The sequence below is a fragment of the Notolabrus celidotus genome, chromosome 2, assembly GCF_009762535.1.
Source record: "Notolabrus celidotus isolate fNotCel1 chromosome 2, fNotCel1.pri, whole genome shotgun sequence".
NCBI classification, from domain to species: Eukaryota; Metazoa; Chordata; class Actinopteri; order Labriformes; family Labridae; genus Notolabrus; species Notolabrus celidotus.
In genome coordinates, this window is record NC_048273.1 from 28,096,727 (window position 1) to 28,117,487 (window position 20,761).

Consider the following 20,761-nt stretch of genomic DNA (forward strand, 5'->3'; position numbering starts at 1 on the left):
GTGAGGCTGTCATAAAGTGAGGATGAATGATGAGAGGTGGCAGGTGAGAATGGAGAGGACTGTCATTTGTTAGCTGACGGCTTTGTTACACACTGCTCACGAGGGACCAACAGCAAGCCGACTGAGAGAAACGCAAGCAAGAGAGCGAGTGTGTTTTGGAAAAGAGAGTGATGCAGCGAAGGAAAGAGGACAGTAGATGGACAGATGGTCAGACAAAGAGAGGGAGATGCAGAGAGCCCACAGACTGAAGAGAAACTGAAATAAGTAGCGGTTTTCAGCTCCCTGCTGCAATAATGGCAGGTGGTTACAGTCAGAGAAGAACACACACACACATGCAAACACTCACTTCATACATACATACATACTCTCATTTCATGAACCCTGCTCACCGTGGTCCTTACCTCTGTGGGAGAGGTTGCCGTTGCTCTCTTTCTGAATGGGAGGCACTGGGCCCAGTAGGGGTGTGTGTGTGGAAGTGGAGCTCTGACTCCTGCTTTTGAAGCTGGTCGTCTCTGTGCTCGTGGCGGCGCGGGTCTGAGAATGCTCTGTAGACGTGCTCCTGGTGGCCGGTGTCGTCAGGCGTCTGGATGTGGGCCTGGGTGTCGAAGCGGAGGTAGTGGTGGTGGTGGTGGTGGTGGTGCTTTTGGTCGTGGTTGTTGGGGGACTCGTGGTGGTGGGGAGGGTTGTTGTGATTGTTGTTATAGGACCTGTGGTGGTTGTGAGAGGAGTTGTAGTGGCAGTGGTGGTCGGAGCAGCTGTTGTCGTTGTTCTTTGCCGGACTGTACAAAAGAACACAAACAATAAGGATGAGTACTTCAATACTGGAATATGTAAACAGCTAGCATGTTTCTATAACCAGAGTCAAAGTGTTCTGGCTGTGCATTTCAATGCTGCATGTGAATTACAGGATCAAAAGATACTCCCAAGGCCCTATTGTTAAAAAATAAAGCTTGATAACACGATTGAAATCATTAGAATGATAGCTAATTGTCTAAATGCTTGTTTGTATTGAGGATGTCTTGTCTAATGTGCAATGAGACACTTATTGCCACTTCCCAGGTAGTGACATCAATAAAGTCAACATGTACCTGCCAAAATCTGTAGTTCCTCAGATGGCCACCTGAGGCTGTCCCTAAAAGCATGTTTATCCCAAAGAATACCGAAATATAACACCTAACTGTAGGCGGGGAAAATCTGAGTCACTTGTGGTTAAAAGAAAGCAAACTGACGGTTGCCCAAATGCCAATATCAAGGCTTTGAAACAGTGGAAAGCAAACTACTGGGTGATGTCTCAGTGGTGAGTGCAATTCTCTTATAGGGCTTGCCTTCCACTTCTTCTCTGTTAGCTTTTCTTTGTATCAGTAATACATATTAAACACACACAAAGGTCAACATTATCATGTGTTATCATGAAACCAAATGTCAGAGTAAGAATGTAACATAACATAAAGTAACATAAAGATATAAAGCGAAAGGAGTGCTCAACAAAAATAGCTGCACTGCTCTGGGAGGTCTAAAAAACTGTAAGTGCAAACGTTCTCTGCACGCTCCAAGGCCACGCTTCCTCCCCCATCTTTTCTCAGAGGAATTCTAAAAATGGTAGCCCACATACATAATCTCTGTGTGAACTCCTTTCCCCTGATATGTGTAGACATTAACTGCAAAAACCGAAAAGGTTCATCAAGGATAGCAGCTTTTGCAATCGTGAAATGCGGTGACTGTACTTGAGGAGCTGGTTGTGCAGTGAAATAAGGTCAGTGTAATGAAGGAGATGTGCTGGAAACACAGGTGAGCTGAAAGATTTCTGACCCACTTCCCAAGATAGCAATAAAGCCTGCACAGGTATAGTATTCTCTGAGGGAGTTGGCTTTGGAATCGATCTTAATTAATTCAGCTTTTTGAAGGTTGATGCTGTGGAGTACTGAATTTGGGTAATATAGCCACAGTGAATAAGCTGTTTTCTCATAATTTGAAAAAAAAAATTAAGGATTGTGTAGACGAGCAGCATCATCATCATTTTGTTTTTGTACGTAAGCCTTTGAAAACAGATGGTTTTTCACATGAGCATGTTTAAACTGAGTCAAAATAAGAGTGCAATAGTAGACCCTTCATTCTTTCTGCAAGAGAAAGCTTCATTTTTTTTGTATCATCACATTCTTCATTTTTAAAGATATCATTAGGTAAGGTTACAAAAAACACTGTAAGAACACCCTGCTTTCTGGCCTTGGGAGATTGTTATTTGCACAATCCTTGTTCAATTCAGCTAAAACATGACCTTCATAGTGGTTCTGCTGGTGGGTATGGTGGGCGGTGGGAGCTGGCATGGAGGAGGGTAGTTCTCGGATGCCAGAGATAACTGTTAAGCTTCTCTGAGGTGTCATGGGCCTAACTAAATGAAACATCAGTGATGGTAGGTGCCCACTTGATAACCCCAGTGATGTTCTGACTTTCACTGTCCATCTGTTCTATCTATCTCGTGCTTCTGGGGACATTAGGAACCATGTGGAAGGCTACTTTACTCTTCAGTAGAGGGTGTAGTGGGGGGTTTCTCCACTGAGCACTCATCCTTTCTTAAATACAAATAGGACCTGTGTTTAAACATTGATAACATCATACCACCCTTATCTATCCAACTGTATGTTCTGTGATCATTTACTGTATGTATTTTTGCAACCATTTTGGAAGGATTCAGTGGATCTCCCTGAATGTAATATGTCAGGATGGAAGGCACACATTGGATTAAGAGGGAGCTTCAGCTCTTGCACTGAAAACTATTACAGAATGGGTTGGTCTTGGTCTAGCTGTGCAGGATGAAGTACCAAAATCAAATTTGACGTGACAGGTCAAGATTTGAGTTATCATACACGACTGGAAAAAAGTTCTTCCTTCCTGGAGTGGCACAGGAAATACTTCCATCAGAGCCCAATCATGCATACATTTGGATACCCTGAATATACCAAGTAAGTTTAAAGTGGAACATTTATTTAGAGATATGTTTAAATACTTCATGATGAGGTGAACACCTTCTAGCAGTGCTGTGAGAATGAAACCAGTTCAATTTCCTCGTGACCTGGCACTCCATCATGTCAGCTCTCTTACAGTGATGTAGACTTCATTTGACACCCCTCAGCTCAATCCTGTTAATTAAAAGTGTGTCTTTGGACTCTGTGATTCATCATCCAGAGTGTGACCGACTTACCTACAGCGCAGCGCCTCATGTCTGGTCCCAGCTCCATGCCATCAGGACAGGCACAGGTGTACTTGGGAGAGTGGTCGGTGATCTGAGGGGCTTTCAGACACAGGTATTCACAACCGCCGTTAGGCAGACTGCCCAAGTTACAGGCATCAGGAGCTTTAAAGACACAAGAAGAAGAAAATATAGGATCAAAATGAGCTGAATGAAATATGAGCTTGTATATTTTACCTTGAAAATAAAATAAAAGATGGTTTTCCTTACAATGTATCCTTATTATTCCTTATTACAATATAGTATGATACAATACCATGCGATGCAATACATTACAATACAATACGAAACTATATACTTATACTACATGAACAATCCACATCAATCAATCAATCAATCAATTTTTATTTGTATAGTGCCATCATCACAACAGACGTTATCTTAAGACGCTTTTACAAACATAGGAGGTCTAGACCACTCTATGTCAAATAGAGCACTCTACGTCAAATATACATATAGACTGAGAGGCAAATGCCTATTACAGCCACAAGCAACATTTATTGCACAACATAAGTGCTTAATATAAGAACATCATAAACCTATTGCATAACTATTTGCATGAGGTGTGTTACAGTTTTGTTTGTTTGTTTATCTTTTCTTCCTGCTTTTAAACTCTTACGAACTCCTAGATTTGCTTTTATCTAGTGACAGGACTTTGCAGATGATTTAATATCATTATTAAGTTGGCTCTCTTTGCAAGCCTTTCAAGGTTTCTTTCATCCAACCTGTGCAATTTGTATGTGGATGTCTTTTTTCTGTCTTTCTTTGATCTTTTACTTTGCACAAAAAAAAGAAATAAACAAGTAAACATACAAACATGCAAATAAACAAACCAATAAATAAATGAACAAACACTAACAGGTGCAGATGACAATGCCTCTGGATGCCACAGCCAGTCAAGTCATTGCAGAATTCATTTCGAAAGAAGTCATTAGGTTAGTTTAGAAAAACACTGAAAACATCCTGCGGTGCGGCCTCGGGAGATTGTTGTTTCACATACTGTGGCTTTCAGTTTAATACATTACACAGCCACCACTACATATTTAGACACAACATGAAATACTGTCCAGTTCTTTCAAAAATGCCATGACTGCAGACTCAGAATATCTCACATCAGTGGCAGCCATCTATGTTGATGCTAAGTGGCACTTGAGTCTTCTCTGTATTAGATCCATTGTTGGGATTTGCTTGACCTAAATCAGGCTGCATCAGTTTTGTCTGAGCAGAAGGGGACCAAACGTATCTGCCTGAGCAAATAAAACATGAGCTTGCAGATTATTTTGGGTCCCAGGCTACTCTTACAGTTTTACTTAGGGAGCTATATTTATTCCATTACCTTTGTTTCCGGCTCACTGAGGAGATGTTTAGCTTAAGGCAGGGATGTCTAAACTTCTTTTTTAATCTCGGCACTCAAATGAAAAATTTACACTTGGTTTCCAAACCCAAGAACCAGACTGGTGAGGAAATATTGCTACTCTTGTCATCCGGAGGAGCATTAGAATTAGGTCAGATCGTGGTCGATTCCGCTTCCTGACGTGCATGGTTTACAAGAACGGCACATCAGAGAAATCATCAGCCATCAGAAGAAAGCAGCATCTCTGGCTACACACATTCCAATGTTAATAGGCTTTGAATTAATTTGTGCTTGCTGTACAGTACCTCAGCATAACAAGAATGTAATATGAACAACTGTCTAAATGAAATTCTTCAAAGCTCCAAACAACTTCCATACCTACTTCGCATATCAAGGAGAAATTAAGCTCTTTGTTTGTAAGCACTTCTTTGAAATTCCGTGACACATTATAAAAACACATTCAGATTCTATGCTTGTGGACGAGGTAAGAGCAAAGGGGAGAGAAAAGAAGTCAAAGAGAAGGAATGGAGAGAGATGGGTGCATGAGGAAAAGAAAGCAAGAAGGCTCAAAGGACAGATAAAGAAAAGGAGAAGAACACTGAAAAGGGACTGAGACAAAAGTTTGTGGAGATAATGCTGATCCCAAATTGCAATCTCCTTCTGTAAGCACTACTTCTCTAAAGCCTAGAATAAAAAATGGACATGTTTCTATTGGTCATGTCGTGACCTTGCGATTCCCACCTTTGTATGCACACATGTTGACTCACTTGGAGACATATTTAATTGCTTGCAGTGGCAGAATAGGCTATACATAAAAGTGGAAGTAGGCTCTTGATAAGTAGCTGAAAATATCTTCTGAGTTTTTTAGTCATAATCACTAGCTTCAAGATGTATTTAATACAAGTGTTAGATTTATAAATTAAAGCCTCAGATTAAAATCATTAGTACAGTTGGGGATGCTTTAGAGAATGGCTACCTGTGATGGACAAGATTAGATATTACTATAGTATCCAAATATGGCCACTTATGGTTCACAAACTGTCATTTATATAGTCAACTGTAAAAAAAAAACCCAAATATTACTATTATTACTTACTTATCAGGTTTAATTAAGGACAGTATTTATTTTCCAAGAGGAAAAAAATGAATAAATGTAAACAGGAAAGGCATATAAAGACAATAAAACAAAGAGAAGAGTTGGCCTTGCAAGTTGCATCACACAAGTTCATATTTTATCAAGTATGTTGTGATTTATATCTTCTCAATGCTGCAAGAGTTCATTCAGCATGTATTCATGTTGCTGCTGAGATCTGGCTGTTTTAAGACTTGCTTTTGTTGGCATTATGGAAATAAAGGAGAGTAATTTTGTGAGATTCATTTGAGCAGAACGCTTGATTAATTAATGGGAGAACACAATTAGTTCCCTACTGGCACTCATACAAAACTGCTTTGAGCTGCAGTGAGAGGAGAAAAAAACGAATGAAAACACACTGAAAATTGCTTTCACACACTGTGAAACACACAAAAATACACTTACTGGCACACACACATAAACAGGTGTTTGTTCTCACACCTGGGGAGCATCCATCCAGGGAGATAAAACTACATCACAACATATAATTTTCCATTCACTGCACACCTATCAATCTAATCACACACGTCACATTCTTTGTTTGTTGTTTGAGTCTGTTTTAATAACCAGCTTCTTTGGTCTATATGTGGATAATACAGGCTTTGTAACCATGTAGAAAGGATTCTTTTATAGTTTGTTTCAGAGTCTGCACCAAAATCACTAATTATTATACTTAGGTAGCCAACATTAAACCACAGGCTCACTCCTATTTTGTAGCTCTAACTCCACATCTCATCATCTTCACTGTTCTCAAAATAACTGGCACAAAATTTAAAAAGTTGTTTCAATGAACCAGGTGAAGACGCTCAGCTGGGGGCTGCAGCTGTGTGCAACATTGTTGTTATGTCTTACCCTTGGGCTGTCTTTGTTCATGAAACACCACCAGGTCGAGCGGGTTGTTGAGATGCTCTGCCACTTTTGCCACATCGTTTCCTGTCAGCCGGTTGGCACTGTATATCGCTTCATCTTCCAAGTCTGTCCAGTATATTCGATCCTGCGTTGAAAATAAAGAGAGTTGAAAATAACCATAAATTATTTGTAGAAATTGTCTCTTGGTTTTGAAAATGGGGTCAACTGGTTGCAAAAGAGGTCTCAGAATATGTAACACTAAAGCACTGTACTGTTTGTTCTTAAATCAGACTGATTAAGAGTTTCTTTCCACTTGTTTTACCCTCATATTCCCTAAATGCAATATCCCAAGTGGATTTTAATATCATCTGCATACAAATGCATTTCAGTTATTCAGATTATTGTACAGCATATCATTTGTAAACAAGGGAGCCCTGCATTACAGCCTGAAAGAAAATACTACCTTACAAGCAGAAGTTAAAATCTCTTCAGTGACAGAATTTGAGTCTATCAAGGTTTTTAGATTTACATTTTACATGACAAGAAGACAAGTTAAGAGAAGGTTTTGCCTGAAGGTAATTCTTTTTCCATTTTGTATTCAAGGCTTGTAAGAAATGACACGTTTGAAGGCTAAAACACAAGTTATTTAAGTTAGGTAAACAGCAATGCATTTTAATCAGGGCGAAAAGTTTAACAGACTAAATAAGTTATACTTTAAAAGGGTTGTGCCGTTTACCCTGACACTGATCATCCAGCACTCAATCTTAACAACGAAGAGACAAAATTATTTTGGATTTTCTTTTTCAAAAGATTTAAAGATTTTCTTTAGATTATAAGAAATAGTACAAAAGTTAACAAGACAGTTAATTGATAAAGTGATAAACACAAAACCTGTTAATTGATAAAGTAATTGATATGCATAGATCTAAAGTGGAAGCATCATTTCTTTTTGTGTTTTTAGTTATCTCAATTATAATCCCTATTTAATAAATGTAATGTACCTCAAGAGTTTGGGCATCTACTGTATGTGGATTGTTAGCACAAAGACATAAAAGTGTAAATCACAAGTTGGCTGCTACAACATCAACAGCAATATCAACATCATCAATAACAATAACAACAACAACAACAACAACAACAACAACAACAACAACAACAACAACAACAACAACAACAAAAGAGCATTAACTCTGCATCCAGGCTGAAAATTACTGAATAAACTGTTGTTCTTTGTGTTTCTCTGTGTGTCTCTCCAAAGGTCGCAGACAAGAGGTTTGATGGAAACTGGTGCAGAGTTTCTCCAAGGCTGCAAACGGTACGTTTCCTGTACTCCCATCCTAGCTTTCTCATGTAGCTTGCTTACGTATCCTGTTATGCTCTCTCATGTGTCCGTTTTTTTACTTAGTCAATGATCTCTGTTAAGGATTTTACCTTTTTTGGAAGAGCTTCCTGTCATATGCCACACGTGTTTTCACAGGTTCATATACTCTGTTTTCATGCACTTTCGGGAGAAGAAGCCTGACCGATTGAGAGAAGTTCACTCGTTGTCACTGCTTTCTCCCTCTTTGCAAAGAGTGTTGATAATAAAGACTCGACAAAAGACAACCATTTGTTTCTCCATGAGTTCATTTCATCGATCACGCTGACATCTTAACCTGAACTAGAAATTGCCATTACAGTCTCTTCAGGAAATCATCACCCCTTATCATTTGCCGTATGATGACTTCAGAGTATGCTACTTACTAGATGTATGAAGGGGATCATTCTACCATGACTAACCCCGCCCCCACTCCCCTCCTATAGGAGTTCTTATTGGATGCATCCATATGCCAAAAAAGCCTCTTTAGGAGTTCTTATGCATTTGCATTTTTGGCCCAGATAGCTTGTGCACATTGAATAAATTAGGTCAATAAAAAATGCAGAGAAAGGGAAATGCCTTTTCTCCTGTTTGCATGAATCTGACCAATGCAGGACCCCATTCACAGTAGTCCTTCAATAATAAGGTACAAGTAGTTAGTTGTCTCAAATCAGCCATAAAAGGCACCAATGGGATGCTGGAAACCCTTTGGGAAGACAAATGTAGAGAAGCCTGACCTCCATTATGAAAACTGTTCTGTTGTATATTGTATACCAGCAGCCGAGTCTCTCTAAGTCTTTTTTGTGAGTCTGCTGCCCTCAGTTTTCTTAGAAATACAAGAACAAACTCTGCGGGCCCTGACCTGTGAGATCTTCTCTCATCTTTCACTTAAGCTTATTCTCGATTCTCTTCCCCTCTCAAACACCTCCTCACAGTTCTCTTTATTGGTATGCCAGGATTAACAGGATACACTGCACAAATGGTTATCACACTTGGTTTCCATGGCAACTGCAGACTGCTCCATACATACATACATACAGACACACATCAGTTAAGAAAAATGAGAGCACTGGGAACAGAGATGTTGAGATCATAGAAAGATTCAGAAGAGCAGAAAGGGGGTGAATGTGAGACAATCTCTCAGTCTCACCTCCTGAATTGTGGCTCCTATCAGTGATTTTCCCCTGTCTGCAGGTTGTGTTTGCTGTTGTGTGGCTTTTCTAAAGGGCAAAAACCTGTAGGGGTCCAACCATAGCTCTGTCTGCTCTGTGTATATACCTTTGTATTGAGTGTGGTTTGGTCAAAGCAGTAATCTACGCTCCTTTCTGAGCTGGGGTATCAGTGGACTTGACCTTTCTCTCACTTGCTCTTTTACTATCTTTCATTGTTCAGAACATCCCTCTATCTTCCCCACATCCAGATTCAGATAACCTTTACTTGTATGACATAAGAGCTGAAACATTCAAAGACAAATATCAGCCATGTTGATAAAACCAAACTCAAATCTCGCATTCAATCTCCCCCGTTGCCTTCCAGGCCCTGTGGATGTCTTTCTTACTCTCTATCAGCTTTACCTTTTCCTTTCTCTTTAATTCTCTCCACCGTCAATCTCTGAAACCTCTTTTCTTTTCTGACCTTGAGTGCTTCAAACAGTAACGCAGACCTAAGCAGGTTAATGCTTCTCATTGAAGAATTAATGTCAACGTGCACAAGCACTCCTGAATGCGTGGCCTTGTATCCAAGCTGCAACCTCCACTGTTGAAAAATGAAGTCAGTGCAGAAATGCAAAAGAACTGCAGATCTTGAGTGTCCACTTGAGGCTGGCTCCTAAAGCCTAGGAAGGCCCAATAGAGTCCAGATTAAAATACCAGCTTAACTGCAGAATAAAACATGTTAACAGCCTGGTGCAGATAACTTTCAGTCTCTATAACTTAGTTCTTTATAAGCAAAAGCTATTAGGCAGTATAATTTCAAATTAAAAGTCATCTATTTTGATCATTTTAAGGCTAAGAGATAATATTGTCAGGTAAAATAAGGGGTGTGGCTGATGATATTGACAGGTGGATGTGTTGTAGTAGTTAGCCAAGTGGCTAAGCTGCCCTAAACTCTAATTTCCAGTGTAGCAAGAGGTTAGTTAGAGTCAGCACTTCCGTTATGGCGACTGCCTTGTTTGAGCAACTTCGGAAACTTGGGTGACATTACTGAGACTATATCCATGTTTTATACAGACAGTGCTTGGATTACTTCAGTCAGAGCTGTGTCTCTCTGAGGTGATGAGACTACACTTGCATGGATAGAGTTTTATGGGTCAGGGGGGAAAACCCTTGACAATTTCATCATAACTTTATTCCAAAAGAGCCTTCAGACAAAAGTTGTAACGCACATGTGCCTGGGGTGCTTTTGTGTCGCTTGAATTCTTGAATGTTGTGCCAAAAAGCTAAAAAAAAAAAAAAAGCCTACCAAAGCTCAGCCCACTCAACTATTGAAGCCTTTAATTGTGTGGGTTTGATTTGTATTCTTTGTTTTGCCAGCCAAACTTATGAAAAAATAATGTAGGCTTGGTATTAAATCTGTGTAGGAATCAAATGTTGGGCGACATCTTATGTTAATCTCCACTAAGCTGCCTAGCAGTGTTGATGTCTGGTGCACCCACACAGGTGTTTCCACTAATTTTAGCTGATTTGACTGCTTATCTGGACTGGAGGTGTAGAGAGATCGGGACTGACTGACTATGTTCCCACTGTTCTGTTAAATCTCACACAAGCCCCATAGTATCACACAATATTCACTTTTCACTACCATTCATTCGTGTTACTGATATATTCTAAGATATGATAGATTTGTGTTTGCATTAAAGTTTCAAGTTCATGCTGTTGACCATAGCAAGATGCTGAAGTCAATCTAGCCATTCTCTGATAGGACAGAGAGTCTTTGGATCTATTATAGCTCTTGAGCCGTCACACCATCCACTTCTTATTAACCTCTCATGTCTGGAGAAAAACTGTTCAACAAGACAGCTGTGCAGCCTGCAGTCAATTATGAGGCAGGACGACACAGAAGGGGACAAATATGTTGTTCAAATCACTGAACTTGTTGTCCCATTATTGATCAAGTAAAGTTCAAAACTACAGTTAGCTAACTGACTATAAGCAAGTTTGTAGATCATAGAATACAGAGAGGCTAAGTAGGATGAGTTTATAGAGCTGGCCCAGCTAGGTAGGCTAACTGCAGCAGTTCTGCAACTAATCCCTGCAAGTTGTCACTACATTGCCAAGTTTTGGCTCAATCGATACCTGGACGAGTAAATGCACTTTGTGGTGTCACACTAAGAATGTGGCCTCTGATTCCAGAATTGGAATTAATGCAGAAGTGTCTTAAACATGCATTTTTTCTAATGGTCAACTCATGGTTAACTCAGTAAATGCTTTAGTTAAAACTTGAAGGTCTAAATATTAGTTTCAAGACAGAGCCCAATGTCCCATTTAGAGAGAAATATATTAAAAGGCAGGTTATACTGAAGGGCTTAGCTACCTGTGATAGACAACATGCTACCATAGTTGCCTGTTAACAAGCATAGAGCTATAGCAAACCTTGGTATCCATCAGGATGTCCAATATTGTTTCCAAAGACAGCAGCTGTGTGGTTAAATCCACTTTTCACAATTTTTTTTCAACACAACCACACTTAGATGACATAACCATACCTCCACCAGCCTTCCACCTGAGCAGAAGTCTATCCAAACAGACTATCTATAAAACAGCAGCGTGGGTTTCTGGACCTCTCTGATTTTTTAAATACTCCTGTGATGCCGAGTTCATGGAAAAAGAACAAATAAATGCCCAAGCATCATTTTTTTCTTCATCTCTGTTTATTTCCATTGTCTGTTTCTTTCAGTCCCCACCCCCCTCTCAGCCTGTGCTTCACAAACTCATCTCATCTTCTCCTGTATCCCCTCCAGTCAAACAAAGAGGGGATGAACAGTAATGCAATGATACTAAAGCTAGTGAAAGAGAAAACATTACTCTGTGTATGCTTCTGTGATCTGCGTCTCCTCAGGGCTCCGTGACTTGGCAGGAGGTGGACACTGGTAGGAGGGGTCTATTTATGAGTGTTTGGTATAGAAACTCTATGTCTTTAGTCAGCAGGGTTATGAAACATTAGTACTGAATATCAGTGTTGATGAAAAATGTACAGATGAAATGCCTCAGTGGAAAGAGGTACTTAAACAATCTCTGTGGAACACTTCAGGGCTGTACAGGTCATGAGGTACACCTTAAAACTTACACTTGTGAAACTTCACATCTCTCATATGTCCAAATGAGCAATTGCATGCATAGGTTTGGAAAAGAAATAGACAGTTGGTCTGACTTAGGCATAAGAAAATGGGAAGAGAGGGTGGGGAATGGCATGCGTCAAAGGGCATGAGCTAAAAAATTGAGCACCCAGCTTGTAGGATTGTAACCTTGGTGCATGGGGTGCACAATTATTAGACAAGATATTTGCCATTTTTTACTCAGTCCCTAAATTAAATTGTTAAAAGGCACTTGTGGCTTTGCTTACCCCAGCACTGGTCTATCTGTTAAATCTTTTGTAGGACATTGGCTTGACAGTTTTTCAATAAAATGCTAGCATCCTCTTCCCAGTTGATGTATTTATAAAGGTTGATTGAGTCAACAAAAATGAGAAAATCCCAAAAGATTCACAGTTTACTTTCATAAATGACAAAAAAATCTTCAAATACCAAAGGCAAACACCAGGAAATTGGTTTGGCATTTTTGCAAGAAAAATGGTTTAACAGGGACTCATTATTCTGTTTATCAGCATCCTCATGTCACGAAATCCTGCTCTATTATCTGGTGTAACATATGGTGAGTTACAAAACTGGGCCAAACTGGGCCTAATAAGCAGTTTAACACAAACCCAGACCCGAAGACAAAGATTGCTCCCTTGTTGCTCGTTTCCCAGATATGGACCAAACTAAAAAAACAAAAAGGTTTTTTGTTTCAGCCCACAACTTACACCAAGCAGCTTCAAAGAAACAAACTTCCCATTATTGCTGTGCTGGGACCCTGACACTCTGCTGCACTGCTAAAGGATTTTTAATTTGTTCTGTATCATAACCAGAACAGAACAAAGACTAGAGGAGCAGAGGGCTATTAATCTCTGCGGATGAACTTTCAGCGCCTCACTGAAACCTTGGTTTTCTTCCCATTTTGTTTTCACATACACACACGGAAGCACACAGGCAGGCACTCTCAGCTGGACATGATGGATGTCCCTTCTTGGCTTTGCTCCTCATCATCACAGTGTGTGCAGCACAGAGAGGAATGGAGGAAGCACTTCCTACTGTTCACATTTCACCTCCCTCTAGCTCCCCTCACCCTCCTCGTTCTGCTCTACTCTCCTCTGCTCTGCTCCTCTGTTTCTCCTTCAACACTGCTGAACATGATGCGCTCTAACTGACTCACTCCTGCCTCTACAAATACACCACAATTAGCTTCATCGATTGCTCTGCTCTACTGTGACTCTAAGATTGTCAGTCCTTAAAAAGATTATTCCTTCTTTGGCTTTAAATTACTGCTTTACTTTTACAACATCTCCATCTCTCATTTCTACTCGGCCCCTCTCTCTCTCAGTCAGTCAGTCAGTTGATTTTCCTTCATTGACTTATTTTTCTTCCTCCACTCCTCTAAGCTCTCATGCTTCTCTTACCGGCCAAACTGTTGTCCCTTACTATTTTAGTTTCCCCAACACGTTTTCACTTCAAACACATCAATTACAGCAGCTGCATCTGTGGCTCTGAGCTTTAAACCATGACAGTCTAAGCACCCTTATAGTCTTTGTTTAACTTGTGTAGAGCTCAGCAGACAACTTTGGTATGATAGCTCAGTAACACACGGATAGACTTTCAAAATAGTGCGCCATAATACATGAGCAGCATACACTCTGATTTTTGCAAAGAAAATTATAATTTGCTGATTTCTAAATGTGCACCACATGAACTCTTTCACATACAGATGCTGCTTCAGTGCCACAGCGAGGCTCATCTGCCCCTACACCTTTGTGCTTTTACATGGTACCCTACTGTAGCATAATATTGGTGTACCAGTGTGTGATCTTACACTGCATTGTGTTGCAGAAGCAGGAGAGGCATGCTGTGTAACAGCTTAAGTAACACTTGCACACACATCAAGATGGACACACACACACATGCACACACACTCAGCGCCGTCCTGTCCTGCAGGCTCTGACCTTTTACAGTGACATTGTTTTTTTCTCTGATACGACCTTAAATTCTTGTTTAGCAGCAGAAAAACACCATCAAGTTTTTGTGCTTTTTACACTCCTGACGAGGCGCAACAGAGGCGTATTAGTGCTGTCTTTAACAAGCTACATGAACTGTTGTAGAGTAGTTGTATTTTGCTTATTATGAGGCAAAAAAATACTTGGTTAGGTGAAAGATGAGACCATAGTTTAGGTTTAAATATGTACAAAAGTACCCTAACAGTCAAAAGTTTGGAAAACACCTTCTCATTCCAGGGTTTGTATTTATTTTAATTATTTGAAACACTGTAGATTAATACTGAATATATCAAAACTATGAAAGAACATACTTTAGATTCTGTAAAGTAGCCCCCTTTTTCCTCGATGACAGTTTTGCATACTCTTTGTATTCTCACAATCAGCCTCATGAGGTCGTCTCCTGGAATGGTTGAATTAACATGAGCCTTGTCAAGAGTTAGTTTGTAGAATGACTTGCCTTCTTAATGTGATTGAGACCATCACTTTTGTTGTTCAGAGGTAGGGCTAGTACACAATGAATAGCCCTATTTGACTACTGTCGTAATCTGGATTATGGCAAAAACCAGATTATTTCATAGTTTTGATGTCTTCAGTATTAATCTACAATGTTGAAAATAATTAAAATAAATGAAAACCATTGAATGAGAAGGTGTGTCCAAACTTATGACTGGTAGTGTATGTATGTTACTCAGGCAGGGTACATAAACAACACAATGTATTTATAATAGAATCTATATGGAGACATTACATTACAAATTTGCATCATGTAACTTTAAAGGTTTACAGATTCCTTTAGGGTGTCAGCGTTTACTTTGTTTTCAATCTTTATAAAGCTTCAGAGTCCAATGTTAACTTCGCCTGTCCAATCTTTAGAGCTCTGACTTTTCTATATAATGTATGTTCATATTTGTAAACACCAAATCATCTGACCTCAATGTCTTATCCAAGCTTTTAGCTGGAGAACAGTGTCCAGAAATGTTTATGTTCCCCATATTCTGACGAGTTGGGCCACTGAAGAAGCCACAGTTTTTAAGCATTCATCCAGGTATTCGTTGTGATCTATTTGTAGTCCACTATCTCAAACAAGAAAGTTAGCCAAGTATATAAGTACCAAAGCTTTTGATATCAGCAAAAAGTCATGTCCAGTTTTTAAGGTTGGGGCACTAGAAACCCCAAAAATACACAGCCAAGATTAAACTCAACAAAAAAGACGTGAGAGAGTCACCCACAAAGCAGAGATAAGCGAGTACAGAGCTACCTTTTCTTTGTGTATCTTCTTTAAAGGGTAGATAAGGACATAAGCAACTTGTTTGCCTTGTGGGTAGAGACCTTCTTCAAACATTGCCAAGTGTTAAGAGATGATCAATGCCAGGTCCCAATGAAATAAATGAAAGTAAATATGTATTGATGATGTTTTCAGGGCTATCATCCCCTTGTTTTCTTGAAGTGTTGTGCTCAGCTTCATTTATTCTGTTCGGGCAAGCTGCTTTAAAATTGATTGTAGCCTCATGCCAAGAAGAGTGGTGTTGATTTGTGTTTTGTGCCCTTGTACATTTTAAGTACTACAATCCTACACAGTGCCTGACTTTTACAATGTGCAACACTGAGTATGGCAATATAACTACTTCAGAGATCCTTTACTTATAAACAAAATAGATTAAATATAGCAGGAGAACACAAGTTTCGGTTACTTTACAACCTGCAAGCTATGAACAACAGCTACTGGGCAGGGAGGAAATCAATCCAGAATTATTGTGACTCAATCTTCATCCCTCTTTACCTCAAACACAGTGAGGGCGAAAGGGTGACCCAAGTGGTGATGGGAGGACAGCAGCACTTTGCGGTTGTCTCCATTCAGATCCACACTGGATAGCAGGTGTAGCTTGGAGTCCACCCAGTACAGACGCCTGTTTGACAAATCTGGAAATCAAGAGACAGAAAGAAAGCGAAACCAAGGAGGAAAAGAAAAAAAAGAAGAATGGTGAGAGGGGTCACTCAACAGAAAAAGCCTGGGGTGAGAGGTGTATGAATGTAATGGCCCAGTAGCTACACCATCAATCTTCTCCGACATGACGTCTGAGGCCCTGCGCTGAGAAAACACTCATGTAATTGTAATATTGTGGGTTGACTTCTGTGCTTAAGAACATTTTTGAAACCTAGAGCATATTCATTTGTCAGGCTGGAGTTTAAGTTTCAAAATTTGTCAGCAAAGCAAATAATCAAGTATGACTTAATAGAGCATGAATAAGGTTCTGCAGTGATAAGCACTTCTAAACATTTTTCCACCTACTTTACACATTTACAGTATAACCAACAATAAATCACATACCTATTAACAATGTAGAAATAAACAGCTCTATAAAAATAGCTGTATATAAATGTAGTGCATTCAAACAAAATTATTTTCATTTCCAGGTGATCATACACTAATTTAATAAACTTACAAATGTCACATTCAGTTTCTGTCAGGTTTGTTTTGCTAAATGTCACAAAACACAACTCACCGCACCTTTAACAGTCAAATTAGTTATTCATTGTATATATTTGCTGTTCAATATAGAAGTTACCAGTCTCTTTATTTATGGTCTGAATGCATTTGTTGGTCAGAGGCAGGCATAAGCATCTATTTCAGTCTGTTTTACACAGTTGAAAACTCCTCACTGGAGCTTTAAGATGTAACATTTCAGACGGCACTTTTCTTGAAGCACTTTTATTTTCCCATTGAACATTTTTAAGGAGGTTCAAACAGGGTCAGCTAACAGCATGACTTTAATCATACACCATGATATATCAAAACCACATGAGCAGACTTAAAGAAGACTGATGTAACATCATCAAGTCTGTAAAAAGAGCAGGGACATCACCAGATTTATTTTCATTCACAACCTCACCTCTTGACTCAGAAAATCACCCACTCTGTTCACTGCTGTGTACGAAATCAATGGCCGAGGGAAAATAATCCACCTCGTCTTTCACAGCAGCGCAGTGCCAGTCTGGCCAACAACTCTCTCATTCGCCTCGCTCTAAAAAATAATTTGTTTTCATACAGATGTAGTGACACCTCAATTCCACTGAGTGTGGCAACAGTGTGCCTGTGTTTCTCCTCAGGCAAGGGCGGCAGAGAGAAATTGGCTGGTGCCGCTGAGGGAGTTGAAAGGGACGATGGGAGGTATCGACGGCACAGAGCGTCTGGCTTATTAATTCAGAGGGCTTCATGTTCGTATGCTTGATTGATGAGAGGCAGACACAAAGTGAGCTGTAACAATAAGAGCTACTCAGAGGTTGCAGAACCTCCAGACTGTTTTCTTCTTCTCTTAGCTTTTTGTTTCTCTCCCTCCCTCCCTCCCTCCCTCCCTCTCCCTCTCTCCCATCTCTTTGTGTTCAATTTAGTCAAACCATTTTTCGTCTCTCTCTTCAAAACCAATACCAGTGTTATAAGTTTCTTTACAAAACTCCTGTTGGAGCTGATTGATTTGCTCTCCCCACATCAACTTGAGTTTACCAGCCTTGCATTTAATGTTCAGAGTTATTGTCCGTTCTTACCCAGAGTGATTCCATTGGGCCACTCGATGTGTTCTGACACCAGAACTTGTCGATCCACTCCATTCAACCCAGACTTCTCGATTTTGGCCTGGCCCCCCCAGTCTGACCAGTACATAAAGCTGCGGGAAAAAAAACACATTTATCAGCTTAGATATGGATGGGCAAGATCCAGGTAAAAACATTAGATATGTTTTTAGTCTGTCAGTCAAAATGGAGCTCAGTCAGTGCAAACACATGGTTAAAATCATGCTGGAAAAAGTACTACAGGTTGGTTGTTACGCCAAGAAGAAAATAAACAAAGAAAGCAGTGGTGGCTCCAACCACTATGATTTCTGAAATTGCCTATTTTTTCTGACTTATTGGTAGGAGGTCCATAAATGCATAATCAACATATTTGGATCATCTTTTAAATGCTATCAAATATAGATAGGATACATTTTATTTAATGGCTGGAATAGAAATTATAAGAAAGAGGTAAAAATGCTTGAAAGGCTGTCAAGAAGAGGCTGAAATCAGAGACTCCTTCAGTTAAAGAATGGAAATAACATATAGAATATACCATGTTGTAATTTTCCCTTAAAGTCCCAAAAATATATAAATCTTTAAGCTCGGATGTCATGATTATTTTTCAAGCAGATTAACCCTTAATGATCAAAGTCTGATTTACTTTGTAGAAATAGGATGTAAAAGCATATCCTCCTAAGATAAATGTTTAGGTAAATCCCAAAGGAGACCATTCATGTGGGCATAGATCTGGTTGACAGAACACCTTTCCAGGTTGTAGTTATTAAATATTGCATGGTTTTGAAAAGTGATGTTTCCTTGATTAATCATCAACCTGGAAATCAAAAACCTTTGAAGAGATCTAAAACTTTACAGAAGTATTTTGATGTGATTTTGGCACGAGCATTTGTGTTCTTCTCTGCTATATGTCGGTTCATCTGACTGTCAGATGGAAGAGGTCGGTCAGTCAGCCTCTGTTTTACTCAGGGTTAGGATGCATGTATCACGTTTCTCAATTACAGTAACTTGAGTAAACATGATTAGTAACTTTCCACCCCTGCTTTTACATAATTTATTCCCCAAAATCAAATATTTGAACTCATGAAACAGTCCCTGGAGACGCCAAAGTAAAGTAGACAATGTGAACAGCAGGTAGCAGAAACTTGGAACACTTTAAATGGGTTTGTGTGTGGTCGTGAAAGCTGGGCTTCGTTTGCTCGAATTCTGTGCTTTGTAAATTGATGAACGGTCTTCGGGGACAAAAACATGGGCAGATAAAGCAGAACAGTGGCACAGCTTAGATCCAAATAGTTGTTTATCTGCACAGCACTACAAATACTTTTGTTATTGTGAAGTAAAAGTTTTAAAGACTATTTTTAGGCAGAACAATGTTGGCAGAGAGTGACAATGATGAAGACAGGCTCGTCCGGCTTCCCTCCCCACTTCCTGCTTCTTCCTTCCCCTCCACTCTCACGCTCTGTCCATCTGTCCAAATCTCCCTCCACCCTCACATATCACCCTGCTCACCCTTGGTGTGGATCCACGGCGATGGCCCGCGGCTCGCTCAGCTCGGTGGCTATCAGCACTTTCTTCTTCCTGCCGTCTCCCGTGGCTACGGAGATGCTCTTGTTGCCTGAGTCGGTCCAGTAGATGTTTTTGTGGACCCAGTCGACAGCCAGGCCCTCAGGGGAGTGCAGAGAGTCGATCAGAGTCACCTGCTCGGACGAGTCGCTGGCCTTGTTGATGTAAGCACTGGTGGATAGTAGAGAAAAAAAAAATTGGCAGTCATTACTTAGGGAGTGATGAATTACCCAACTCATTTTGAAACAGGCGGAAAAAGAGAGTAATGAGACAAATTTACACAATTTGTAGCTGTCTTTTCCAATGTTCCTATCCCTGTGGATGCTTTGCCACGACCCTCTTACTTCTAAAGCAGAAAAACGAGGTATCTGTTTGCGGCTCAGAAGCCCTTTTCACACATGCACTGCACTCCTGTAAATTTCCAATCGTTGAACGCAAACTGCCTGAATCTTTCACCCTTTTTCCTGCTAGACCACTAGGATAGCACTCCATCTACTCTTCCTCCTCTACACAGCTGCTTCTCTCTTCATCTGAACCAAACAGAGTATTTGTTGCAGTGAGAGCGTGTCCAGCACAGATAATCTCTGGATGTTAGATACATTTGTGAAAGGTAGTCTCTGAAAGTCCTGAAATGATCTGGAAAATGTCAGGTGTGCACAAGGAGAGGGGATTTGCAGACATCTCAGATAGTGTCTGTTGAAAGTGTGTTTTGTCGAAGCACATGGTAGCTCTGTTTTCTTCAAGTCTGGCACAAGGTGACTGAAATAAAGTAATTTGGTTCAGTTTGAACAGATGAAACACATTTACGGTTTCGCACATGATCCCCTGTCTGCTGGACAGAGGTAATGTGTTATTTGGGCCAATCATTACTCAACCTTCGCTCGAAACTGCTCCTATAAATCTACTGCCTTTCCAACAGCTGCTAACAGCACCATGGACTACACATCATTCGCCCTTGCTACCTGCTCTTGTTCAAGGTCCAATTCAAAAAGCATATTGCACTGATGATATTCAAGTGCATGCACATACATAAAGTTTTCCTGCTCTGTGCAGTGCTCTTATTTCATGCCTGAGAGTGGAGATGAGCGTAATTCACTCTTATCAGCTTTCTCATCCAGGGGTTATTTTGGACACATAAAGGTGATGAACTGGAAGTGGAGGGAATATATTGCATCTTAAAGTCCATTATCTACTGACGATATATTTCTTCTGTGACACAACAGTGATTATTTTAATGATCACTAGAAGTCCATGCATGTCACCTCTCATAAATACAACCATGTGGATAAAGGTACTTATAGCAGATGTTAGAAATGTAACTCGAATTGTTAGCCTTGGTGTTTGTAAGTTGAAAATGTTTTGCATTGAGCTTAATTTGCAAGACAGAGGACA

General features: G+C 40.0%; 1 protein-coding gene across 1 annotated transcript in view; it reads right to left on the bottom strand.

The window, feature by feature from the left end:
- Positions 1-372: 372 nt before the first annotated feature.
- The window catches only part of lrp8 (low density lipoprotein receptor-related protein 8, apolipoprotein e receptor), a 195,313-nt gene continuing 174,924 nt past the window's right edge, over positions 373-20,761 (bottom strand). Inside the window, exons 11-16 of the mRNA XM_034706432.1 lie at positions 19,316-19,540; positions 17,786-17,904; positions 16,023-16,162; positions 6,586-6,727; positions 3,200-3,352; positions 373-779 (exon numbers count right to left, since the gene is read on the bottom strand). Coding sequence (XP_034562323.1) covers positions 373-779; positions 3,200-3,352; positions 6,586-6,727; positions 16,023-16,162; positions 17,786-17,904; positions 19,316-19,540 — 1,186 coding nt within the window. The remainder of the gene's footprint in view (positions 780-3,199; positions 3,353-6,585; positions 6,728-16,022; positions 16,163-17,785; positions 17,905-19,315; positions 19,541-20,761) is intronic.